The following is a 27243-nucleotide window of genomic DNA, read 5'->3' as shown; positions in this document are numbered from 1 at the left end:
TACGAGTAACTTAAGCAAAGTTTCCACTTGCGCTAGTAATCGTCATCTCCTCAGCACTACTCTCTCCCCCCACCCCCCCCCCCACCCATCCACCGCTCTCCGTAATTTTCAGCGCAGCAGAACGGCTCACACTGTCCATCAATCACTTCAGACGAAATATTATTTTTAAGAGAAAATCTGAGATGTTCGCTGTTGGCCTGAATCTCACAGTTGTGGCCAAACTAATTACGGGTCTGGTAGAAGGGAGAAGAGAGAGAAGCTTGATAGCTACGATGGAGATCGAGATGGAGATCAAGTCTTCGCGCGTGAAGAAGCGTCTTTACATTTGCTTACAGCCGCTTCCTCGGGATACACCGGGCCTACTTCGAGCCAGGAAGCCAAGCTCGGCCCGTCAGAAAGTCCTCGCGATTACCGGCGGCATTAATAATCATGACGCCGCGCTTATTTAATCAAGGCTATATAACGTGCAACGAAGCCAGTTCGTGATTGCGAATGTAAAATAGCAAGCAAGGCGGCGGTGCTCCGACTTCGCTCATCCAACTCCCGGCGTCCCAGACGTACGTAACACATGTAGTTATTAAGGTCACCCCCCCCCCTTCCCCCTCCCCTTCCTGCTTCATTGCAATGGAGTCCTAAACCACGTCGCTAACGCTTAGAAAAACGACCAGCGTTTACGGCGCGCGGGGCGCGTCTATAGCACGCTCGAAATGAAAGAACGGCGCCGGTTCCGCACGATCCGAGCCGGGCGGGCGAGCCGAGTGTGTCCAAAGGGTTGCCCCCTCGGCAGGCTGCTCGCAGTGAGCGCGGTTCACGGGCATCCTTCTTCATCAAGGGGCGCGCCCAATGCCGCCTAACTCCCACCCTCAGCCGCAACGAGGGTCGGCGAGAAACTCCGAGTGTCGACGACCCGCCTCCCGCCTAAGGTTTGGGAAAAAAAGCCGCGAGTCACGGCCTCGATTCCCCCAGCGCAATTAGGGCCCGCGAGCGGTACACGTGTGGGAACTCCGCGAGCGGCGGACGGGATCACGTTCTTGACAAGCGTGTGGCGCTTGTTTTGCTCCTGTATTGGACATCGTGGTTACAGCTCTTCCGATTCCGTGGTTTTTCTTTTTTAAGCGCCAACCGCTTCGACATTTTCCTACTTTCTCTGCTACGCTATAAAGCGATGCCAAGAAACGATGCAAGGCGTATAGCAGGATGAAGTCTATACAAGCTGGGGCGAATAGCCTGCGCCGCCTATCAGAAAGAAAAAAAAAAGATTATTCGCTCTCCCTCCTGTGGTATATAGCATTGATAAGTTCGTGACCATCGGCTTGTGCGAGATGTACAGTCGTTCCTATAAATGACGATGACGAGAGTTATCGCGCCGCCAGCTACGTCGTATGCTATATAGACGGTGTGGCGCAACGTTATCCGTCGTTATTTACGAGCCGAGCATTCGCGCAGCTTTTTGTGTTTGACGCCAGTGCACGTATGTCTGCTACCCTTCGCCTCATGCAGCATTGCAAAATGCTGCCGCATTTTTCGGCCCGTTTGTTGCATTGTACTCGCAGGCACCGCCGTGTGCGCAACAGCAAGAAGGCTGGCCGCTGCCGTGGACCTGCCAAGCGTTATCGAATATGCGGCGTTGAGGTACGTCACGTGAGCTTATGAGCAAGTTTACATGGCATTCAAGCCCAATCCGGCAGCGATCTTCCTTTCTTTCTTCTTCTTTGGTGTCTTTTAGATGAAACGCCAGCGCCTTTAAAGCCATTCAATGCCGATTGATACAATGCAGTGTCCTAGAATTGTGACTTCTGAGAGTTGGCAGTTGAAAATCTTGTCTTGCGTGGTGACCAGCGCTGTTTGCACGCTAACATTAGGGTACTCACAGTTTCTCCTATTTACTTTACTATAGCCTAAAGATGTAAACATGAAAACATAAGAAAAAGAAACAATACAAAACAAAACGTATATAGATGTGAGGGAGGGAGTGAAGCAACTTTATCAGGAATGCCTGCAGAACGATTAGCCTTCCCCTGTAAGGGAGGCGTCACCGTGACGCGGCCATGACGTCTTCCCGGCGTGTGGCACGTCTACTCCGGCCGTGGCCGCACCACTCAGCTTTTTCTTTTGACACTCATATTTTTATGTGATATTCAATTCGCTGTGACGTATTAAAGCGCCTTCTGTTTTAGATAATACTAATAACTGACTTCAATATTTATTCGTTAACCATCATAACCTTCATTCTCGTGTTGCATTTAATACGTTGTGCATGTTGGCTGCACATCCTCTGACCGGTGATGATAAATTATGAATTGGTCTTTTTATGCCGCAGCAACCGCTTCTTCTATCCCATACTAAAGCCGCCGTGGTTGCTTAGTGGCTATGGTGTTAAGCTGCTAAGCACGAGGTCGCGGGATCGAATCCCGGCCACGGCGGCCGCATTTAGATGGGGGCGAAAGCACCTTGTGTACGTAGATTTAGGTGCACGTTAGAGAACCCCAGGTTGTGCAAATTTCTGGAGGCCCCCACTACGACGTGCCTTTTGTTTTGGAAAACCCCACAGTTTATTTTTTTTTTATCTCACACGAAGTTATTGCGGTCGTGAAATACTCTCCTGCGTTTCACCAGAAATCCGTACGCAGTCTGACCTGAATAATTGAAGGAGATTTCGTCTATTTGATCATCTCTCTGCTGCGAATGTAACTTTATAAAAGGTCTCCGACACCAAATCCATTCTTGTTCTCAAACGTTTGCCAATTAGACAAGCAGTACAAGCGTTTTGTTCTATTATTTAAACAGTATTGTGTCATTATTTTTTACCGCACCCTGTTGTTTACCTTGTTGCATAGAAGCACGCACTTCTGTGTAGCAAGGTAGACAAATTTTAAGCCGACGTCTAGCAGAAATTTCCATGCCGCGTCCCCTGTCAGCCATTTTAAAGAAATTGCTGTGCTTGTGCTACTGCTGCATGTTACGTCATAATACGTTTGCGCGACAGAAGAATAGGAACGGCGTTTCAAATGTTCGCGTAGTCATCGTTCGCAAGTATACCTCGTGACTTTAAACGTGAAAGTTTCTTACTACTTCCCGCTGATCACGTCACTTGCATGTTCATGTTCCTCTTTCGGAAGTGTATACGCCACATCATTGGGCATTTCTTTTACATTGGCTCTAAGAGAAGGTCAGAACAGGGATTCAAGTTTGCACGCAGCTCATGAAAAAAATCAGCGGCCGAATTCACAATGTATCTCGTTCGCCAGCGCGTTTTGTCATTGGTTGACCCTCTTCGCTGATAATATCTCCATCATCTGGGTTGACTGGAATTCGCTCTTGCTCAACAGTTCTAGCGTGAGAGTCTTTTGGTGAATGCGCGCCCAGCTTATGTGCATACCGCTGCTCGAAACACTAAACGAAAGAGCGCAAGAGGACACGTAATTTGATAATCTTTCGGAATTTGTTTTTCTTATTCTTTCTTTCTGTGCTCTCTTCTAGGCGAGTGCCCTCGTTAAACGCTTTCTTACTATTTCTCTCACCATTGTGTGTTGGTAATAATTGTATAAGCAATTGGTGTGGGTGCATGTAGCTTCCAAGTAAATCAATTTGTTATTTTCGTGCATTTTCACACTGTCCTCATGTTTTTCTTACTCTATTTTAATTCCTGTGCGTTTTGAATCCTCTTCTTCCGGACCGCCGCAGCCGTGTAACGCCATCGAAGCCGACCCGAGACAGGAGCAGTGCTCTGCCTTCGACAACATGAGTTTCGAAGGCAATAAGTACGTGTGGAAGAAGTTCATCAGGGGTAAGTACTTTCTGGGAACTTTTGTAATGCGAACGCTGGTATAAGAGTAAATGCGCATCCTGGCCGTGTTCAATAGTTTTCTAATGGGAACGGCTGTTCTCGTAGTATGTTTCATTGACGTGTTTCTTGACTTTGTTTCATTGACGTGTCGATATCCCAGGGAATCCCAGGGATTTTCATTGTGTAGAAGTGACTGACGTTCTTGCACGCCTCAGAAAGCGATGATGTAGCCGCAGCACTCGAGTCTTTTTTTCCTAAATATATTTTAGAACTCAGTAATGCTCAGATCTCTTTAAAAGTCAGATCCCTTGAGTAATGCGGTTTCTTGTAGCCCGTTTAATACTCCCGCAGACTACAGCTCATTCTGTATATGTACCGAGAGTGAATTGACGATAAAATCGCCGAGAGCTCGTAAAAAAACGAGATTGTGTGTGGTTTTTACGCAAATAATTGCAGAGGCTTTCGCGTACAGAAGAATAAAATTATGTTTCCTTGTTTATTCTTTCACCCACATCAGTTGAACCGCGTATTTAAGTTGTTTTTTCATTATTATTATTATTATTATTATTATTTATATTATTATTATTATTATTATTATTATTATTATTATTATTATTATTATTATTATTATTATTATTATTATTATTATTATTATTATTATTATTATTATTATTATTATTATTATTATTATTATTATTATTATAACGAAGGCACGCAAGCATATATGCAAAAAGGAACTTTGCCTGCTTGTATGAACATGATACAGGAACTAAGGACACTCGTATTCCTAACGCGCACCAAAAACGCGTTTCCAAATTCACAAAAGCACCGCTACGATACCCACACAACTTGTAAAACAGCAGTTCTTAACACAAAGGCGGTTATCCTCGGCGGTTGGTTATGGCTAGATGCTTCAAAAAAAGACGTCCCATAACAGACTCATACTTTCAGCACGGCAACCACACGTTACGTAACAGGTAATCTTCGCAGAACAACGCTTTAGCTGGCGCCACATAAGCTATAGAGCCATCCTCGGCAAATCAACAAGAGGAAGCTCTTGCCAGCTCGGAAGTTCTCGTTCCGTGCTCACGGCGAGTGCGAGAGGCACCCGAGCGAAGCGCGAGGGAGGACAATGAGGCATCCAACGAGATGCACGCCAGCGTGCGGCCTTGCTTGAGGTCTCGTAACCCTATAGCCGCTCCGCGCGTTCGGAGAATCGTAAATTGACTCGTAGCATCCCCCCACCACTTTGTTCATGCATGCTTTCCCTGTGGCGTCCTCTATCGGTCAGAGAGGGTGCGAGCACTGGTTCCGGTCGACGACTCGCTCTTATCAGCATGAGAGCGGCGGGCTCGAAGCCATCTTGGCAACACGCCACTCGCTTGTTTCGGCTTCGCGCGTCAATTGGTCCGCGCTCGCCCCAAGATGTTTCAGTCCCCCCCCCCCATTTTTTTTTTATATAACTCCGTGCGCCGGCGCATGTGGACGCTGAGTGTGCGCACACCCACTCGGTGCGAGCAATTCATCCGAGCTATTCGAGTCCACCCACTTGCGACACGCGCTGCAAGCCGGCGCCAACACTGCCCGATCGATTATTTCCCTCCTCTCCACGTGCCTACCCGCTGCGAGCGAAGGGCATCCGAGCAGTGTCGTGGCCAGCGTACCCCAAACAGCATATATTAAAAACTGAGCAACTTAATATGTGACACCCAGTAAGAGACGTCTATGCGGGTATGCGTGGCGTTCCGCATCGCGTGAGTCCTCTTGTCCGGTCGCAACAGTGTTTTTTTTTTTTTCTGAACTGTGACAAAGCGGTAGGAAGACAAGTACCAGTGTACCGAAGATTGGCGACCATCGAGCCAACAAAGGACGAATGTGTTATGTTCACTCCCCCACGATCACCGACCAGCAGCCAAGATAGCCAGTAGGTATATATGGTGCAGCGAAAAAACCGCGCACGTTGAAATTGCATTTCTATCACCCCGCTTTTACTTTGTGGAGACGTTGAGATGGCATTCTTTTTCGACGACATTCTAAGCCGTAGCATCATTCTGTTAGTAGGACCGATCGGATAATGCAAGTGCTGTATTGCAATGTCATCCCTTTTTCGGGCTTCGTCAGTGGTCAGAGCAGCGCGCTTCGCCTACGTTATCACAGCGACGGTAGACAATACGGAAAGAAAAGTCTTGAGAAAGGAACCCGTATATTAACCCAGCTAGATTCATGTGCTTTTCTGATACTCTCCAACACATCTTTTACTCAATACCGCTGAAAACGCGATAGTATGCCTCAGTATAGTGTCTTTCGTATGAACACCCTGTTCAGGTATGTTTTTGACTGATCTGCATTTTACGCGTTAGACCTAATCTTATTTTTTTGCATCCATTTGTGCATATCGTGTTCGAACTTAAACGACACAAGCAAACGCCGAGTCTATGCACAGATCAAGTACACGCTGATGAAGTTTCCATATTGTACTGGATGGGTCACAGTAATTCTCCCTTTCCTCAACAAATAAATAAAGAAAAACGCATGCACAAAACAGTACTTGCCTCCGCCAGTTAACTGAACCGTTGCGTCCATCGGTTTTCTTTTATTTCCTTTATTTTTGCGCTTGCTTTGGAAGCTTACACCGGCCTCGTCTTTCGACACATTAAACAAAGCGAATCTCCACTATCACGTGTGCCAACTACACGCATATGTCTCTTTCTGCCTGCATGCCTAACCACTTAAGTGCCTTGACGCACGCGTGGTCTGCGCTGGATCCGTCGTTTACGAACACGTCACCGGCGACGCGCCGCAGCCGCACAAGGCGGCACGTCGCGTCGCTTTTGGTCAACGAGACGAGACGATGCGCAGCGCGCTGCCTTGCTCCGCTTCCCGGTCGCCGCGTCGAGAGCGCGTCGCGAAATATATGGTCCGCGTGCCAAAACAAACGAGGCCTCCTTTTAACTACACACAGGCTTTCGCACATGGAAGGCTCTCGACAAGCGCTGATCGTTGTTTTGCAAACCGCGCCAAGGAATGCGGTATATATATACGCGTGGCGTGCATGCGCCAATCATTAAGCACACAATGTCGTCGGTGACCCGCGGTTTCGGCTTGCCCGCAGAACCGGCCGACTGCCAGTTGCATTGTCAGCCGATGGGCCATCGCTTCTACGCCACGCTGGCCAAAGTGGTTAGAGACGGCACCCCTTGTTCCGCTGGCCTGGAAGATCGTGTCTGCATTGGTGGCAGCTGCCTGGTGAGTGTATAAGTCCGCGCAACTGAGCGGCCGTTTTGAAACTTTTAACGGTGAGCCCGCCGCCTTCTTCCGGAATCGTTTGGAGCCTCCTTGAGGCCTATGCGGTTTCAGTTATTTCTCGCCGTTCAACAACATCCATACGTCAAGCGACACTTGCGCGCGTCCGTCGCATGACGAGCTCACGGGCCATCTGTTCTCGAGAACGCGCGCGTGCAGTTAATCTGAAAAGCGAGAGGCTGCCAGCATATGGCGGCCGTCGCTGGGCGTTGAGCGAAGGTGTGTGACGTCGACGGTGCCGAAACCCATGTACTCATTATGAGCACTGATGCCTTAATTACCCTATATAGAACACGTCCCGGCCGGCGAAGAAGGTGAAGCTTTATATTCTACGCTGCGTCTTCCGGAGCAGCCAAACGCGTGTGCCTCATTTAGTTGGCAGACGTCATTTATACAAGGCCGGGGAGAATGCATGCGCCAACCACTCCGAAATTATCTTCCGGATTCTTTAATTACGGATATACTAAACGTAACGTGCATTATGTCACTCAGGTCTGAATCAGTCAGCATCTTAAGTTACAAGGCCACTTGTAGAAAAGCTATCGTTGTAAAGAAATAATTGAGTTTGCCTTGTTTTTTGTTTTGTTTTTTTCAATCGTTCAGTAATTAGCCGGAAATGACGTTTTGCAAACGCATCCTTTGTTCTTTCAATACCGTTGTTTCGGCAGGTTGATTTACCGATATTCTCAGTGTTTCATCCGTATGAGGTACTTTTCACTAGCAAGTTGCCCTGGCTATGGATCACTTCGTTCGCAGGCGCTAATTTCTAACCGTGTGCGTGCGACAATGGGTTGTTAAGATGCGCATCAGCGCCAATCGTAATAGCGAACAAGGCGACAGCGAAGGTGGCTCGCAAAATCGGTTCTTGCGTGCGGGAATATCGCACAAATTGGGCATATACGGCCTCATTGTAGCACCCGTGCGTGGCACTTTTGAGGCGTTTTGCAGCACATGCGGCAGCTTTCGCCTTCCTCTGAACGCTATACGTGCGAGAGAATAAAGACATCTTAGCTCGAATGACTCGAGCCTCACATCAAGCCACTGTGGCGCTCCTTGTGCACGACGTTGACCCTCTTCCCGACGCATCTCTCACAGGCAGTGGGCTGCGACGGCGTTGTGAGCTCACGGCGCAGCGCCGACCTGTGCGGCGTGTGCGGCGGTGACAACGCGACGTGCCGGACATTCTCCGGTCTGCTGACGCTGCGCAACTTGTCCAAGGACTACGAGGTGATCGCGGCCATACCCAGAGGAGCGGCCAGCCTAGTGGCCACGGCAGAAGGGAACAGGCTCGGTGAGGACATACGCTGCATATAACCGACATACAATGTAAACGCCATCGCATGATGATGAACCGACTGGCGCGTATATTCGTACGCCCCTCCCACCCTTCCACACTTTCGGCAATGTGCTTTGGTCGGCGCTTACGTGCGTGCGCACGCGTGAGCGTTCGTAAAATTGCAGCCTATAATGTGGAGTTTATATGTTATGTTGTATATTTACGTTTCCGGCGTGATTCAATAACTCTTCTGTGACTTAGCAGCTCCGAGCCAATGACTACTCTAAGCAGCTCCCTTTGCAATGTACCCCTTCATAGAAAAAAAAAAGATTATGCAATTTCAAACCTCCATGGCCGAATGGGTAGCGCATCGGGATGTTGTCTTGATGTAACAGGGTTCGAAACCAACCGTCGAACCAACTGCGGTCACTGAGTATGTGGCAATGTGTGCATACGTGCCGCTCTTCAAGGAACCTCTTTCACGCTGACATAGGTCACTGTAGACGCGCAACTGGGCAGGTACCGCTATCCGAAGAAACTCTTTGATGCCGACTTGGAGCTACGCTCTTGAATGAACGTCTTTCACGCCATAATGTTTAACTAGGTATGTACCACTGGAAGTGTGCCGCTCCACAATGACGAAAAAGATCCCTGAAGTTTCTCCGATGCTGAGAGGAATCAAGCCCACATCACAAGGAGAGCAACCCGACGCGTTAGCAGGATGCGCCACGAATACAGTGTGTATGTGCCGCTTTTCAATGAACGCCTATCACGCCAACGCTTTAGCGAGCTGCGGAATTAAAAACGCTGGATATGTGAGGCTCTTCAATGAACATCTCGCCAACTTCGGTCACTGAGAGTACAGTGATTCCCAGCGTTCTCAGGCACCGGCGCACCACGCTTCTCGTCTCGGAGGCCACGCACGGACTTCTTGGCAGTGCCACTAGATGGTGCAGCGTGTCCAGAAAGCGCGAGAAAGGAGCCCGGCTGCCACATGACGCGTTTCGCAGCGTTCGCACGCGCCGGTACTCTATGCATTTCGGCACTGAGTGATCTTGGGGACGCGGAAACAGGAATCCCGCTGCAGCACACGCCTCATGCATAACTCATTTCGACGGTGCCAATACATTGTGTCGCTATATTGATTCAATGCTAAACGCATTACCGTCGACAGTCATCGGGAGATAGGTTCTGCCGAATTTTTTTTTTATATGATGGACGTGTAAAGCCTGGTATACGGCACACTTAGAAGGCGTTTGAGTGTTACTGGCCGAATCCGGTGGAGCAAGTCCCTGTCATGACGCTCCATCGGCGTTGAGCGGGGTAGCCAGGTCATAAACTACTTGCCACTGGCCCAAGTCCATGGTCTGTGTAGAGATTAGTTACCGCGTTTCTTTAGATGTGCTCAGGGATCGGCCCTCATCAAAAACCCCGAGGCTTTTCAGCAATGGTTGTTTTAAGTTTAAGTTGTTTTGAGCATGCGTACTGGCTGTGCAACTCGCACCCTAATTTCATTTCTGGGTTAGCCGGGGCACCGAGTTCAGCGCCAGTGTGGAGTATCCTGGGTCTGGTCACCGGCAGCCTTCAACCAGCTTCAGCACCGTTTCGAGACACCTTAAGGCTTATGTCAGCGAAACTATTAGGGTCCCGTTGTGGTGAGAAAATCAGAAACAAGACGTGAACAGCGCGTGCGTGAACGTTGCAGTGTATAGCCATAGTATCGACGGCGCGTTGGAGCATCGATCGATGACATCAGCGATCAAGTCATGCTCCAGGTTACACAATGCCAAGCTACGCAAGTCAAGTTCCATGATGAAAAACCAATGAAGAAGCCATGGGCCTCGCTTCGTGTTGTGTTCCCAAATACAGAAATATATGTATGCGATATGTTGTACATCGTTAGCTTTGGCAATGACATTTTAGCTGTCGAACCCAATTTTGGCCATACATTTTAGTATAGCGTGTGTGGCAGATTGTTCGGCATATCGGTATCCTTCATTTCTTCCTGCTTTTTCTTTCGCGTCAGTTTTTGTCAGAAGCGGCAATTTCAAGTATTCGTAATTATAAGATCACTCCAAGCGGATCATTTCATTGTGTTGCACACACTTTTTGGTGTTAAGCATGTGATGTTATTTTGCTTGTCCGTTCGCCCGAAGTTCACTCACTCGACAAGTCTGGTCCAACGTTGCTATAATAATTGGGCCTTACTTGTAAACGTGCGAAGAAAGGATTGATTGATTGATTGATTGATTGATTGATTGATTGATTGATTGATTGATTGATTGATTGATTGATTGATTGATTGATTGATTGATTGATTGATTGATTGATTGATTGACAGCCGTGAAGGACGCTGAGAACGGCCGCTTCATACTGAACGGCAACGCCGGCGTGTGGGATCCTGCCGGCGTGTACGCGGGCGCAGGTACCCGTTTCCACTACCGCGTCCAGAATCGCACCGGCGCTCAGTCCTTGGAGGCCAGGGGACCTCTCGCCAGGCCTGTCCACCTCATGGTACCGACATTATGAGCATGCTTCTTTATCATTCACGCTACGATCCGCGCACAGAATCGCAAGGACAGACACATATGTATGTTCTCCTGTGCTATCGAAGGCAGTAAAACTGAAGTGGTCAGTTTAAAGAAGACTAAAATATCCCTGCGATAATGCTACATTACATTATGCACTTGATGATTATCTTTACATCTCTAGTGCTTTAGGGGTTGTCCCAAAACTTTAGACGAGTTCGGTAGAAGCTTTTCGATGATGAGGAGGAGGATGAAGACGCGGTTGTTAAAGAAAAAAAAAGTTATGTTCACCCCCTAAACTGAAGTCCTGCACGGCAGTAAGACGATGGCCATTAATTCGAACGATGACTAAGGATAAACCGCCATTTCCTGCAACGCAAGGCACGAAGCATAGCATGGCTCTCGGCGAAGATACAACTCGCTGACATGAGACATCAACTACTAGTATGTGGACGCCTGACCAGTGCGCTTGGCAGCAAATATTTCCCGTGGTGTGTGTGTTTGTGTAGCACGCCTGTTCAACGCACCTCTTCTGCCGCTCTCTGTCTGCGTGGTTGACAGCCGCACTTTTCCGCAGCTGGTGTTTCGCAGCCCGAACCTGGGCGTCAAGTTCCAGTACAGCGTGAGCAGCCGCGTGGCCAACAAGGGCCCGCCCCCGTCGGCATCGGCGGACGAGCCTTCGCTCGGCGGGCAGTTCCTGCGGTCACGCGCCGTGCTCGAGACGGGCCCGTTCCGCTGGCAGCTGGCCTTCACTTGCAGCAAGACCTGCGGCACAGGTGACGCTGGCAAGCCGGCAACCAGTACAACCACACCACACGATTGATTGATTGATTGATTGATTGATTGATTGATTGATTGATTGATTGATTGATTGATTGATTGATTGAGTGAGTGAGTGAGTGAGTGAGTGAGTGAGTGAGTGAGTGAGTGAGTGAGTGAGTGAGTGAGTGAGTGAGTGAGTGAGTGAGTGAGTGAGTGAGTGAGTGAGTGAGTGAGTGAGTGAGTGAGTGAGTGAGTGAGTGAGTGAGTGAGTGAGTGAGTGATTTTATTGTCCCAATTAGGTATCCCTCAACTGTGACAAAATTTGTTTGGACCCATAGCCGTAATTGGCATATGGTTCAATTCTGAACCGCACATCTAAATAACTGGCATGCAGTGGCATTTCAGAATGACAGATACCACGCGACAAATACACATTGTTTACAAATAACCTTGAAAACTTGCTTGTTTTGAACAGATGATGAGCTGTATAGTTGTAAAGACTGAATACCTTCGAAAGCAAGCATTCATTCTTAAATGGCATTTTCTTCATAAACGTAATGAAATTCCTCGCTGCCATTGCGCGAGTACGCGCTTCTCATTTATTCTATTTAATGTTAACGCTTTCAGGTATTGGCCCCAGGCTTCGAATCGGGATGGAGTTCTCGGGCTTCACAAAAACGAAAATGAAGAGAACTTTGTAGTTGAATACTGGTACATTGTCATGGCTCGAAAGCTCGCGATCGTCTGCCATGATTATGATGAGCGCAGGTTACACGGCGATACGAATAAAAAAGTAAAACACGATCATGAAAATTAAAATCTGTTACTGGTGTACAGAGTGGATTACTTGTAGAATCAACACGATCACCATTTTTTCACATATGGATGGGTCTATCTCTTAAACTAAACTTGCTTCAGCTGTTGCACTGACCATCTACTTCTCAACGAGTGTGCAAGGCGCACGGGCATAACATGTCTGTCATGGTGAACCTACCAAAGTGTGTCGATTATATTCGACGTGACAACCTGTTCACTGTCAGAGATCATGAGCGTGAACAATCGTGATAATTTGTGTTTAAGGCACCTGAAATCAACAAAACGGAATATTTCGTAACTGGAGTGTCATTCTCTGCAGGGCTACGGCACATGGTGGCCAGTTGCGTACTTTCGGCCACCGGAGCGCCGGTGCCAGAGGAGCACTGCTCAAACCTTCCACGACTCAGGACCCCGCCGACCTCGCCGCAACCAGTGCCGTGCAATACGCAGCCCTGCCCCGACGACCGGTAGGTGCCTTGCGGCTCGGTGTTCCCGCTCTCTCGCTTCGACGTCCAAGTGGTTCATCGAGAGTCAAAGTCATGATTCGGACGCCAGGCACTCTAGCAAGAAGTGACAGTCCTCTTGACCATCATATGGGGTTAATTGCAGCTCGTGGTTTTGTGTACCTGGGCTTTCACCAGTCGCCGTCACTGAGAATAAAAACGCAGGTCATCAGTATAAGGAGTACTTGTCGAAATGGTCACAGTGCACTGCATTTGGTTGACCCGACAAACAGATAATGCGTTGCCTAATGTAAACATGAAAAGACCAAGCGAGTCGGAAAGTAGGCTTAAACCTGAAAAAACAATTGTGGCAAGGCTGTCCTCAAATTTACTCGTGCAAAAAAAGAACGAAGCATCGATACGGCAGAGGAAATTAAGGGGTGAGTGTGGTGGAAGGAGGTAGGAACCAACGTTATAAGTATTATAAGTATGTTTAGATCTGTTGGCTACAAGCTAGTCTGAGTGCTACTTCAATCAGCGTGTCGTGAATAGGACTTTTTCGCCCCGTGGCCGTGGTCGAGACTTGCCTCGTTACGCTGAGCCCTGCTGTACACAAGCTAAGCTTTGCCATTCTGAAGAGTAGGTAGGCGTCGTGATCCTTCCGGTGGTAGTTGCCAGTTGGCTTCTTATTTTCTTTTTGTATCTTTGAATTGTATATATGTTTCCAAGCCAAATAATAATAAATTATGGGGTTTAACGTGCCAAAACCTGTTCCTGATTATGAGGCATGCTGTAGTGGGGGACTCCGGAAACTTGGACCACCTGGGGTTCTGTAACGTGCGCGTAAGTCTAAGTACACGGGTGTTCTCGCATTTCGTCCCCATCAAAATACGGCCACCGTGGCCCGGATTCGATCCCGCGACCTCGTGGTTATAGCAGCCCAACACCATAGCCACAAAGCAACCACGGCGGGTAAGCCAAATAATAATGATAGACCCTTGTTTCTGATGGCCATATATATATGAGGCATCTGAAACAAAACTAGCCCGGATTAACATAGTGTGATATTTTACAATTTACTAATTTACAGGCAATATAATTATGAAATAGCCGATAATTGGTTTGCAGGAAAAGTAGTGGGCGTCGGGCCCCGTGCCGGTAACCAGTAGCCTGCCGGTTTCATCATCATCCTCAGCCTAATTTTATATCCAGTGCAGGACGAAGGCCTTTCCCTGCGATCTACAATTACCTCTGTTTTGCCCTAGCTGATTCCAATTTGCGCCTGCAAATTTCCTAATTTCGTCACCTTACTTAATCTTCTGCCGTCCACGACTGCGCTTCCCTTCCCCTGACACCCATTCTGCAACTCGAATGGTCCACCGGTTATCTGTCCTACGCATTACATGGCCTGGCCAGCTCCACTTTTTTCTCTTAATGTCAACTAGAATATCTGTTATCCCCGTTTGCTTTCTGAGCTCTTTTGCTGTCTCTTAACGTCACGCCTAAGATTTTTCGTTCCATCGCTCTCTATGTGGTCCTCAACTTGTTCTCGAGCTGGTTTGTTAACCTCCAAGTTTTCACCCTATATGTTAGCACCGGTAGAATGAAATGATTGTGTACTTTTCTTTTAAGCGACAGTGGCAAGCTACCATTCGTAATTTGGTAATGCCTGCCGCATGCACTCCAACCCATTTTTATTCTTCTGTAAATTTACTTCTCATGGTGAGGATCGCCTGTGACTAATTGATCTCGATAAATGCCTGCCGGTTTACATAGGCTTGGAATGATCATGGCTGTGAGAGAATTGGTGTCAGCTTGAACTGATCGCAGAAAAATGGTGTGAGGATCATTGAATATCCGGTGCACGAAGCAGTCAGTAATGGGGACTGTGGGGACGCAATTTTACAGCCTCGTTGTTCTCACTAAGTATGCACTGCTTAATCCTAGTTCAACTGTTGATACATAATATAAATATATTTACAACAGTATGTACTACACCACTCGCATGCAATTTCAGTCAATGGTCTTTCTTTAAACAAAGATTGCCATTGCATGTGGTATACTCAAAACTCATAGCCACACCGATTGCCAGTGACACGGCACCTTCCGCTGTCAGTTGCATAGCTATCTTCAGCATACGCACATAGGAAAGCGCACTATTTTTTACCACTTAAGCCTTGTTCCATAAGATAACAAAACATTTTCTGCCTTGCTGAGTAATTTCAATAATTCGAGTACAAGGAAAGTGCAAACCTATTGCTGCCAGAGTTTCGGTATATATTAGATGCCATCTATTTTGTTACTCTTATTTGCTCAGCCAAAACACAATGGCTCTGTTGTCCGACTGCTAACTTCCATAACTGCGCTTGATTAGGCAATAACATCTGCGCTAGCCGGGTCATTAATCTATCGACGATTTGCCAGACTTGCTGAAAGCTGGCTACACTGCTTAACGATCCTTTATGCGGAAAAGCTAATCTAAACAGTGTAGTGTGTTGCAGTGGGAAGCTCGAGAGCAGGATCAGAAAACACGACCAACGAAGAGAAACTCGCATCGAAAGCCATGTCGTTCAGAGCTGAGCGCCGCAAGAATTGAGAAAGAAGCGTTTAGGCACGAGCGGATGTCTTCTTACATGACTGCATACTTTCGTGTCACACTTTCTTACGCTTTCTGTGTCACGCGTACTAATGTTCGCTCGCTATCGCGGTTTTTCTTCATCCGTGACGCACTGCTACAATAGCGGCCGCAGTGGCGCTGGGGGCGACACGGACGGCAGTCCTCGCTGGCAGGTGACCTCCGACTGGTCCGCCTGCTCGACCACGTGCGGCGACGGCCTGCAACGGCGCACCGTTGTCTGCGTGGGGCTGAGAGGAGGCGCACTGCGGGACTCGGCCTGCCAGCAGGGCGACGAGAGGCCGCCCTCAGTGAGGCCCTGCAACTTGAACCCCTGCGCCGTCTGGCGAGCCGGCCCGTGGGGGAAGGTACCTGATACACGCTCGCATCATCGAGCACGAGTGCCTGCATACGATTAGGCTTTCGAGCCCGAGGTCTTCAGAGATGTGCTGGTGACGTCGTTCATATAAATCCTGATTTGGAAACCTCGCTTGAAGAATAATCAACTTCTAGCACGGTCAATGAATATGACATGTAGACATTTCACGATTGATATCATATGCATATATCTGCAATAGTGTAGTCAGGTTTTTTTTTTTTCGAGGTGCTTTAAACTTTTTTTTCGCCAAAGTAGTATCAAGAAACCAGGGTAGCTGCATTACGTGCAGCTTTTTAAATACCTGGAAGAAAGTATCTCAGCCCAACAGGTTAGTCGGTGAAAGACTGCGAAAGTTGAAAACCAGGAAATAGCGGCGCCGCGAAAGAACATAAAATAAAAAAAATAGATCGCGGCGTAACTTTCAGCCTAAGGAAATTTCTTGTGCTTAAGATGTCCTAGTCAACTATTCATTCAAGAAACGCTCTAATCCCCAACGAATCTTGAACAGGTACCCAGTTCGGAAGTTTTACTTCATAAATATCCGCCGACGAAGGCAGCCAATGGATGCAGAAGGCGTGCAACCTTCTTCCTTAGACTTCTAACATACACTTTTCACTTTTCGAGAGCCTATTTTCAGGGTAAATGCAAACATTTTGCTTATTAGCCTTTGCTTTCCTTGCCTGCCTTATGCCTTTTTCTTTCTTTCTGTTTTTGCTATGCGCTTCCCCAGAAAAGCGCGGACGCTAACCAATTACTGTGACCAGACCGTGTGAGGTTCAAAATAATGCCGCGTATCCTACCGAAGAGTTCATCCGGCGCTATGCTGTTTTACTGATCCTAACCCTCCAATCTCTGCCCGCAGTGCAGCAGCGAGTGCGGGAAAGGCATGCGCAAGCGCGAGGTAAGCTGTGGGCCAGGCCTGAAGGCGACTGCCTGCAAAGCCTCCGAAAAACCCGTCACCGAGCAGGTGTGCGAGATGCCACCTTGCTCGAGCACCTGGTTCTTCTCAGCCTGGTCTGAGGTAAACTTTCTCCACTGAAATTCTGTTCTTTTTTTCTCTCTCTCTCCTTTAGTTATTTCTTTGTTCATACTGTTAGAGGCACTTGAATAGACTTAGTCGTGGAGCCAACTGCGCAAACGTCAGTCAACTTGCGAGTCATTTAGCTACGAACAGATAAGCGTGCGTGCGTGCGTGCGTACACACACACACACACACACACACACACACGAACACACACACACATTTGCAAATGGAAATTAGGATAATATTTTATATGCATTAGCACTGTGGTTAAGCCAATCACGTACATAGATTTTTTTAATTACTTGTTACGAATCTGGATCCACTTGAAAAGGGCTATCAATAAATTTATTTTTTCTTGGCTTGCAAGAAGAAAAAAATCTGAGCTAAAAGGCATTTGTACAGAGTCATTTACAATCAAGTTCTTGCTTACCTGAAAAAGATGGCTTGAATTATCGCGGATTTACCATGCAGTTGGCTATAAACGAGCGTTTTAGTACATGTGATGAACACGTTTATCGAACTGCTGTTCAGTAGCTTCATGCAGGTAGCTGACTTGTGGTTCAGTAGAAGCAAGTGTAAAGCAAGTTTACTGTATACTGCAGTATATCTGTGTACTCTTATGAAAAGATAAGTGTTTATTTTGTTCCAGTTTCCGAGACCACCCGAGCTGCTGAGGAATGCAGTAAGCTTGTGTACTTGAACATGTTCGCCAAACCTTTCTTTTGCGCAGTGTTCCGTCAAGTGTGTTCCGGGCGTTCAGAGGCGACGAGTCTTCTGCGTCCCCGGACAGAATGAATGTGACATGCTGGATAAGCCTTCCTCCCAGCAACCATGCCTTGAGCTTTGCACAGGAACCTGGTTTGTGGGACCCTGGTCAAAGGTGCGCCAATGATGCTACTGCAAAACTCACTTTTCAATAGTGCAGAGTTATTTTAGAATAACACTTAAAGACCTTTCACCAGGTTTGGCCACTGCAAACAAGCAAGCCCTGTGCTTATGATATCACGTGGTCACGATAGTGTCTCCAAATATTACAGCTATGTACGATGCGAAAACAACTGAAAATTCAAACATAAGTCCGCACGCCGTTATTCTCGTTATTCTGCGCCGTGTAACAACAACAACAACAACAACAAGAAAATGTCACAAACCAGGCTGATAGGAAGAGCTAACACTAGTACATTCTAGTTGAGACAAAGACGTTCGCATGCGACCGCACTGATGTCATTGTCAATCGGGGTGTCGTTTTCAAACATAACCAGCTTGCATGCTAATGTCCACGTAGCTGCAGAACAGTGCCAAAGCCTCTGAGTAATGGGCGGAGTGGATGGAACGGTACGTGATTCGCCTCGAATTACTGATGCCGGGAAAGCTGAAGCACCTCATGCTGCATTGAGGTAATGGATGAGGCAGTATGCAACGTGTCGCGCAGAACACGCACAGAGTAGTGCGTTGAGTGAACGCCTGAAATTGATGGAATGGGGACGAGATATGAAGAGATATTCGAAGGTATGCGACTGATGAAGCACTCTGCAGTACGTGGAAGAGAGACGGAGGTTTTGCAGGGACTCAAAAGAACTTTCAGAGGGCCTAGTTCGTGCATACTTGACGTGAATAAAGAGTACAAGAACAAAAAACGAGAAGATGGCACAAAAGAAAAGTAGCGGAAAGAGGACAAGTGCTTGTTCCGTGTCCACCCCTCTTTTTTTTTTCTTCATGTCGTGTTCTTGTTTGTTTGTTTGTTTGTTTGTTTGTTTGTTTGTTTGTTTGTTTGTTTGTTTCGCTCATTAATTATGTCTAGCTTTACAGTGGGCGTCTAAAGTGTGTGCTTGAGGTGGTATACGCTTGAGGTGGCACAGTATACTGAGCTCGGGGCTGCGATTAGTCTGTCACCTTTTTTCGGACCTTTTCTCATCATTATAGGGCGTCATTTTCATTCATTTCATTTATTGATACTGTGAATCCCATCAGGGATTGTAACAGGAGGTGCTGTATGTCATACATAGGAACATGGTATAAGGTTCTGACGCAAGCAAGAGACGGAATTGACGCTCCAATCTCTGCCTACAGGCAAGCATTCCTTTATACCGTAATTCTGCTGAACACAGCGCTGGTTGTGAATAGAATGCTCAACGTCTTTTGGGCCTACCCTTATAGAGCCATGATCAAGGTGTCTTTCTCATGATGGCTGTGTCTCTATAGCGTCGCGCCTACAGTAGCCTCTCCTGCCAGTCTTTACTGCACTGCCTCTCGGCCACGTGACGTCATCGTCGTGCATGTCCGTTCGCAGTGCCTTCCCGGTTGCGGCAACGGGACGCGCGAACGCCAGGTTCTGTGCGTCGGCCAGCAGGGAGGCCGATGGACGACGGTGGTGCCCGATGGCCACTGCGGCTACGCAGAGCGGCCGCTCGCCTCGGAACCCTGCGAAACGCCCTGCGCGCCAGAGTGGCACACGTCGGCATGGAGCACTGTAAGCGGACTCGGACAAATGATACTAAATCTCATTGACGAAATCGTTAAGCTTTGAATCCTCAAGAAAGCTTTCAGTTGAAAAATATATTGATTGCCATCAAAATACAGGAAAAGGGATCTCATCACGAAAAACCGCAAGCGAACGCTTAGAGACCCGACGACAATCACGGAAAATAGCAGCACAGCACAAGTGTGCCAGCACTAATAACGCTGAAAAAAAAAGGTAAAGCGAGGGAGAGTTATATCCTCGTACACATCGCACAAACGATGTCACAAACCGGCATCTTACGGGCAGACAAAAATTAATAATAGTCAGACAGCTTATACAGGCGAAGAGAACACTTGTTAAATAAGATGTTACTCGTCAGTGATCTGTTGTGACAAGAAGAAAGAAACTAAATTACGAAGTCGCATTGTTCAGGAAATATTAGCATATATGAAATCGCACGACTAACGCAAGTTATACTATACAAAATAAATGAAGTCTAGTTTAAAGTGCTTAAACATGGGAAATGTAAGAGTCTTTCAAGAGTATTTTCTCCGTTGGCGCAGTGTTCGACTTCGTGCGGTGGCCGGGGAAGCCAGACGCGCCAGTCACTGTGCTTGGACGTCGGCGGGGAAGTGGCGGGCATCGAGGCCTGCTCGGAGTCCTCGCGACCTTCGGCCAGGCGTCCGTGCGGCCTGTCCGCGTGCCCCGCGGAGACGGCCGAAGAGCGCGGCTGTCGGGACACCCGGAATCGCTGCGCGCTGGTGGTGCAGGCGCGCCTCTGCAGCTACCCGTACTTCCGCCAGGGGTGCTGCGCCTCGTGCCGCCGCGCCGCCTCCAACCACCCGTCGCCGGACGAGGACAAGGCCTGAGTCACTGTACCGCTATCGACGAGGAACGTCGTCAGGAGGTCGCGGCGGTCGCATGCGTGCCTCTTGAAGTGTCCAGAGGACGACACTTCCTGGAGAAAGGAGTATGGGCGCTTCGCCTAGAGGCACCCTAACGACGTGGCACTCCAGCGCGCGACTTTTTTTCATCCGGTTCAGGCCGTGACCAATCTGTACTTCGAGCCGTACGGTTCTGATCGCCAAAAGCGGCCCTGGTCAGAAGTCGTCATCACTTGCTGTCCTCTAAGGAACCAACCTTGCGGGCAGGAAGGTCATCATACTATAGAGGAAGCCTCTTGACGCCTAGGAATTATCCAACGACAAGAGCCATCATTATCCGACAACGACAACCCCAGTCGCCGAACATGGATGAACTTATTTCATTCGGGCCATTACTGACCCTAAAAGTGCCCTGGACGTCGAAGCGCTGTCGCACCCTAAGCTTGCACCTGCACTGAACAAACGGTGTTGATTCGCCTGTGCGCTTACTGGCAAGCGCATAGACTATAAGACACGTGTATCAGTGGCTTTGCCGCCCGCGCTGTTCATTGCCTTGCCGTTTTATAGCGTAAGCTAACGCGTTTTATTTATGCATCCGGATGACGTAAACATATAGGAAACTGTCCTTACTTTGACCTTGGCCAGCAAGCGTTGCTTTCGCTCATGCAGGCGTGGTGTGCCGGCTATCGACTTCGATAAAATGTCGATTGCACTATGTGGTGGAACGCGAACTGGAAGCGAGATATCTGCAAGACCGAGCAACTATCTTTGTACATAGTTAGATACTAGCGAAGAACGAGGGCACCCTGTAAGTACAGCTGTCGTTTCTCGTAGTTAAAGGCGCATGTATGTCTCGTGTCTAACAGGCCAGTGTGCTACCTCTCTAGTACAGCGAGGAGATTCGTATTCCACTTGCCCATGTAGCGCCTTGGCTTTGCGCGAACATTACTTGGGAAAGAAATATGGTTGTTCTTTTTCCCTGCAAACTCAACACGGCCCATCACTGTCCAGGTCGGACTAATTTTCCGAAGTTGCTACGTTAGCGTAGCGGTGTATAAGATTGGAATGCATGCAAGCAGACGACGTGCGCCGAGGCTTCGAATACGCGCTTGTAATCGTCTGCTGGCGGCCTCTTTTGAGGGAGTGAAATACCGTGGCACGCGGGTCGTTGCAATTGCTGGCGCCTAGTTCAACGCGCAGATACTTTTTTTACAGTATTGAAGAGGGTCAAATAACAGCTTAAGCACTCCTGAAGTTTTCGCCCTATTCGACTTATGAAAAAAGTTATCCATTCTGACGTTACATCCCATTGGATACTCATAGGAAGGCGGAGCTTGTGTCATACAGCGCGTTAGTTTTAGAGTACGTCGTGGTGTCAGATTTAGTATTCAGCCTCCAACTACGTGCAGCAGCTCGGCGTAGGAAGGTTTCGCGCTCGTTCCATATTCAAACCATGCGGCGAAACTGAAAACAGCCCCGGCGTTGTTGAGCACGCCGTGCATGTGACTCAGGAAAACTGACTCGCACTGTTTGGGAAGCGAGTCCGTACAGTCGCTCACATTCGCGCATCAACATTTACGGAGCTCATTTGTCACGCGGCTTTCTTTGCACACGGCGGCTCAGCGTCCGTCTACAAGAGGAAGAAAAAAATTGCATTCTACATTCTCTGCATTCTACAATTTTCATTTGTTTTATATATGTGTTACGAACTGTTCACGTGAATTCACACTCCTGCAGTCCTAAGCTGCCGATGATTCTAACATAAAATGTCTTGCTAGTTTCGACACGGAATGCACGACGAATCTAATGCTTGGAAAGGGAAGCCTTTGAGCTTGGACTTTAATTACCAGAATCGTCCTCTTGATCCTCTAAATCTCTTGACGAACCTGACCAAAACGTTAATTTGTCCATTATGTGTCGCTGAATTTGCACCGGAATGCGAGTGTTTCAGCTCTGTGCCGCGTTGTCCTTACCGTAACACGATCTCGCTGTGATTTTTTTGTCCCTGTGGGGGAGAAAATTTGGAGCAGGCCATAGGAGGAAGGGATGGGGGGTGGGGGGGTTTGATAGTAGTAATACGGCGTTTGTGTGCGCAGACTTAAGCAGCAAAGCATGACTTAAACACGTCGGCGGAAGTTGCAAGTCACCTCATTCAGCCTTTACTATTACACACACTGGGGCCTGATCTAAGGATAACTATGCGGTTTGCCCACTGGTGCAATTGTTTAAGGAATGTTCCGTTGTGACTATGCCATAAGCCGACTAACAGAAACGCGCCTAATTTATTATTTTTCATGAAAGTGGGCATAACCTTTGCAGCCGCTTTATCTACGAAAGTTATAATAGATATCGCAGCGCATCGATATCCGTGCAACATGCAATTTATAACGAGATCATTTTGCATTTTGTAGACACAAAAGTTGCGCGAGTATAGTTTCACGTCACTTGCAGAGCTCGCAGCTGTGGAGTTCTGAATGTAATAATAATAATAATAATAATAATAATAATAATAATAATAATAATAATAATAATAATAATAATAATAATAATAATAATAATAATAATAATAATAATAATCATAATAATAATAATAATAATAATAATAATAATTTAGTACTCAAACATCTATGAAGCCTTTGTACTGGTGTACTTGAAAACTAGGGCAAAACATGACGTAGATAAAGATATGAGTGGAAAAAAAGCGGACACTTCCATGAAAGCGAGATAATCATATGGCATATTTATCTACACTTGTACAGAACACAGCAAATGAACTCGCATAGATGTAAATATAGGTAAAATACGTGCAGCATTTTGCTGATGCCAACCGAGCCCTAGGATATTGTACATTGCAACATGTCTGTGGAGAACGCTCTAAAGAAGAAGTGCGGCAAGTAGCAGGGTTTTAACAGCTATGTCAAAAGTGCAGAAGCTTCACATTTTCCTGAGCTCGTTGTAGATAGCGCGCAGATTAGCCTCAGTATAAGACAGCGTTTTCTCTAACCTAATATGGCACAAACAACTGGATATAGGTGTCACTAATTAGGGAGCCCACATTGAATGGTAATACCGACCGACCGAGCGCGTGCGATAAAGGGTCTGCTCATGCCTCACAGTGAGTGCGTCCAGTTATATTACCGCTGATATTATATGCCACCGCAAACGAGCTACAACACCGCAGCCTCATCACTCGCCGCGGGAACGCAGTGTTCGAAGCTAACATGTACTGCCACATTATCAGCAGTCTACCACCACTCATTAAACGGACACTGCCAACAAATTATCGCTGGAGCACTGCGCATAACCTTACCATCGCACCATTTTTTTTCCTCGTCTAATACAGGTTAGTGCTGTTGATGCGTTAGCTACGAATGTACCTGCTGGCACCCAGTTATGTCTGCAGAAATGCCACAGCAAACATAAAAGGATATAAACGCGCAAATTTCTTGCATGTGCCTTTTCGCACTCGTTGATCAGCGGTCCTGCATGTATAGTGCGACGCTCTGTTCATGTGATCACCGGAATTGGCTGGCCGTGAACGGTGAACGACGAGAAAGCAATATAACTGAGCTAAATGAACTCTTACATTACATCTATCCACGTCCTTGATTTCTTTATGGTTGGTAACTCGCATTTGCAAGCATTTTGATGGTACATGCAGTTAAATTGGGCTTAGTTCAGCATCGCCCTATTACCTCCCCCCCCCCCCCCCCCCCCACTCCCTACCCATGTTCGTGAAACCATTCGTATGTACTCTGTTATTTCAGTGCGCAAGATTTTACTACATTTTCTCACGGAAAGACGCGAGATTCCGAAAAACATTCGCGGCGCATCGCTGCCAAGCCACTGCCAAGCTCTTTGCACTCTCTTTCTCGGCTCACTGCCAGAAAACGTAAAGTCATACAAAATAAATGACGATGTTCAGTCTGTGTGCCAAAGATTCAAGTGCACTGTGATGTAATGACCATTTGTTTCAGTGGCTTTTCTTTTTTTCCCACTGAACTACGTGAAATGGTATGCGTGCCCACGTGGTCGCGAGAGTGGAGCGTTAAAGCGTTTAGAGCGTTCGTGGGGCACTGCAAGCGAATGATGCTCTACGCAGAAGCGCACGTGTCTCTGCGCGTGTGTTCGTAGTAAGCTCTCTCCTTAATTGAAGCTCCTGTCACTCGCTGTGCACGTCTTTTCTCTCTGATGTACGACTCATAATTCTCAGCTGCAAAAGTGCCATATTTTTCTCCCACGTAGAAGGCACACATGATCATGACGCAAATGTTTATACAGAACTGGCATCTCTAAATGTTCACTGATTGACGAACAGGCCTCTTCGAATAAATGTGTTCATATGTAACAAATGAAAGGCGCTCTTGTGGCTGGAAATATTATATAAATCGTCAATTGTTGAGCCTGTGGTAGTCTTAGTCTAAATTCGACCGAGCTGCTAAGGAAGCGCTAAACATGCTTCGCAGTGTTTCTTTTCTTTCTTTCTTTTTTTTGCAGACGCTTCTTTTACCGTAAATAATCAGGTGCCGAATCCACAAAACCTTTCCTTGGTAAAAAATTTTTTGCCATGGGCTGGCCACCCTCGCTAATATGTCCAGCACCAGGATCGACTGGAGTTTTCTCTTACAAAAAATCCTAGTGTAAGAGGCATGTGTGCCGGGATTCGGTGCCGGTGAGTGACGTCATACTCACCCGCAGAACGAACCAGCAATGTTGTTTGTCGTCTGAATCTCGCTTCAGCATGGAAAAGGTCGCGTTGTTGAGACGCGAAAACGAAGCCTACGAGCGGTGTCGTGGTATTTCGGCCGCATGCAGTCTTTGTGCCATGATTTCACTGCCGGCCTATATGAAACGTCCTTGTTTGGCGGAGTGCATTTTTCATTTGTGGACGAATATACGAGATTTTTCTTCGACGTACGTAAAATTCGTACACGTTGTTTTGTTTCTGAAGACACCAGCCCGTGAGTACACTGGCGAGTGGTTGTTTTCGATGCCTTTCAGGTGTTTCGCAAGTGTTGAACCACTAGGTCAGCGCAATCTATGTATATTCTGAGAGCCTTTTACACTCACGTGGACGAACTACAAAGGACATTGCTCTAAGGAGCACACAGGTTTCTATCCAGCAGAAGCGGAATTTCGTCACCTCTCGCTAAAGAGCTGAATCTGCATTATGCAAGCTGTACTTGAGGAAGCGAGAGAGATAAAGACAGAAAGCTCTTCACTGAAATGCATAGAATTCTGCCTGAGTAAATGCAGGCGCCTGCGTAGGGAAGGGTATCGCGGGCAGAAAGATCCCGGGAGGAGGAGGACAGGAAAAGGAAAATAGAAGGCGAGAAAATGTGTGATCATGGTATGTACAGGTCAGACAAGGAGATGGTGTTGATAACAACAGGCTCTTAACCACAAATGATGCGAGAAAAGCTGATTTGCCTACGCGTGTGAGTCTTTAGAGACCGCTTATTTGGTGCTACGCTGTGTCTTTTTTTTTTCTTTAACAGCTTCCATATAGGCGATGTATAAGCGAAAAAACAAAATCTAATAGGCGCATGTTCCTTTCTTAGACTACCGGGGTGCCGCATTGCCCTGTGGCTAACTGCTTGTTGAACGCTGCTTTTTGACAATTGTGTTTGTCCTTGCCGCGATGTGTATTTATTAGACGCTGCATTAAGCTAATGCAATGGTCAGCGCAGCGGCATGTGTTTGCAGCACTGCGATTTTGCATTTAGACTTTGCGGAGTCTCAAAGAAATAATGCAGAATACTGCAAGACTGCGTGTTTGGAGATGTAGGCTGGTACCTTTGGTTACTCAAAGTAAGAAGCACGCGGCGCCTTGCGAGCACTGTCGCAAGTGCTTCACCTCGCCAACTTCGCTCCACGTAACGCTACGTGATTCCACGATGACGAATGTCTGTGAAATGCCTTTTTTTTTTGCTTTGTAGAATAAAGTGAGCGTCCCAGATGTACTTATTCATACTTCTCGCAGCGCGTCTATAGACGTTGCATCTTAAAACTACCAAATTTTCACATGTTTGTTCAAAATACAAGGTTCTGTCTCACCTGCCGTGGTGGCTTAGTGGCTTTGGCGTTGCCCTGCTAAGCCCGAGGTCGCGGGATCACATTGCGGTCGCGGTGGCCGCATTTGTATGGGCGCGAAATGCAAAATACGCCCGTGTACCGTGCATTGGGTACATGTAAAAGAAATCCAGGGGGTCCAACTAAATCCGGAATCCCCAACCCTTCCCCTCCCCCCACGGCGTGCCTCATAATCATATCGTGGTCTTCGCGCGTAATTTCCCAGAATTTAATTTAAATCAGGTTCGCTGCTACGGTTGGAAGTAGGCCTTCATATAATTTTGTCGTGTTGACAGTTCATTGCGGACAGCGTGCTACAGCAATTCAATGCATACTGACTGCTCGCGAAGCAATGGTCAAAATATACTGCTTACAAGAAGTACGGTGGAGGCACTCTATCAGAACAGCCTGTTTCCAACAGCAGCCCGCAAACATATAAATGATTAACCTCACCACTTACTCAACATTCCCTCGGTAAGTATTATTCAGAGTACGGTTGGAATCCATGCTTCGTTTACTCGGACTGACATGCTTGGATAAGAGATGGTGATTCGTCATTTACCAAACTCCACAATATACTTTGCCTGGTCAATTATTCTGCGTGTACGCGCGCACGTGCATAATTGAGTACTTGAGGGCGTATACGTACGGGGCTTGTGAGTGTAGCTCGCTAAAAAAGTGCGAAGCTTCTTCGCATTATCGGGCAGATGAATTACAGTAATAGTATAGTGCACAACGAAACCTACAATGCGTTTCAACCGCTTCGCAATGCCGACGCAATCATGTCTGCTATGCAGCGCTATCGAATTCAGGGTGTCGAACCGAACCCGAACCGAAAACCGTACCCGAACAAGAATTCTATCGGGAACTGAACCCGAACCCGAACCGATATTC

The 27243-nt window shown here is 47.4% G+C and overlaps 1 protein-coding gene and 1 long non-coding RNA gene across 2 annotated transcripts in view; one reads left to right on the top strand and one right to left on the bottom strand.

Annotated features, from left to right (window-relative positions):
• Positions 1 to 26236, top strand: part of LOC135906944 (ADAMTS-like protein 4) — a 62392-nt gene extending 36156 nt beyond the window's left edge. The window contains exons 4-15 of the mRNA XM_065438569.2: positions 1554 to 1632; positions 3685 to 3787; positions 6900 to 7033; positions 8186 to 8381; positions 10708 to 10880; positions 11472 to 11670; positions 12792 to 12939; positions 15657 to 15897; positions 16771 to 16929; positions 17663 to 17812; positions 19223 to 19402; positions 19957 to 26236. Coding sequence (XP_065294641.1) covers positions 1554 to 1632; positions 3685 to 3787; positions 6900 to 7033; positions 8186 to 8381; positions 10708 to 10880; positions 11472 to 11670; positions 12792 to 12939; positions 15657 to 15897; positions 16771 to 16929; positions 17663 to 17812; positions 19223 to 19402; positions 19957 to 20262 — 2068 coding nt within the window. The 3' untranslated portion in view covers positions 20263 to 26236. The remainder of the gene's footprint in view (positions 1 to 1553; positions 1633 to 3684; positions 3788 to 6899; positions 7034 to 8185; positions 8382 to 10707; positions 10881 to 11471; positions 11671 to 12791; positions 12940 to 15656; positions 15898 to 16770; positions 16930 to 17662; positions 17813 to 19222; positions 19403 to 19956) is intronic.
• On the bottom strand, positions 12948 to 19215 carry LOC135906947 (uncharacterized). Its single transcript, XR_010565857.1, has 3 exons — positions 19082 to 19215; positions 17648 to 17802; positions 12948 to 13122 (listed from the first exon to the last, which is right to left on the bottom strand). It is a non-coding gene; the product is annotated as an uncharacterized lncRNA (long non-coding RNA).
• Positions 26237 to 27243: the final 1007 nt, after the last annotated feature.

Source organism: Dermacentor albipictus, chromosome 1 (genome assembly GCF_038994185.2).
Source record: "Dermacentor albipictus isolate Rhodes 1998 colony chromosome 1, USDA_Dalb.pri_finalv2, whole genome shotgun sequence".
NCBI classification, from domain to species: Eukaryota; Metazoa; Arthropoda; class Arachnida; order Ixodida; family Ixodidae; genus Dermacentor; species Dermacentor albipictus.
This window is presented reverse-complemented; position numbering and strand designations above follow the sequence as displayed.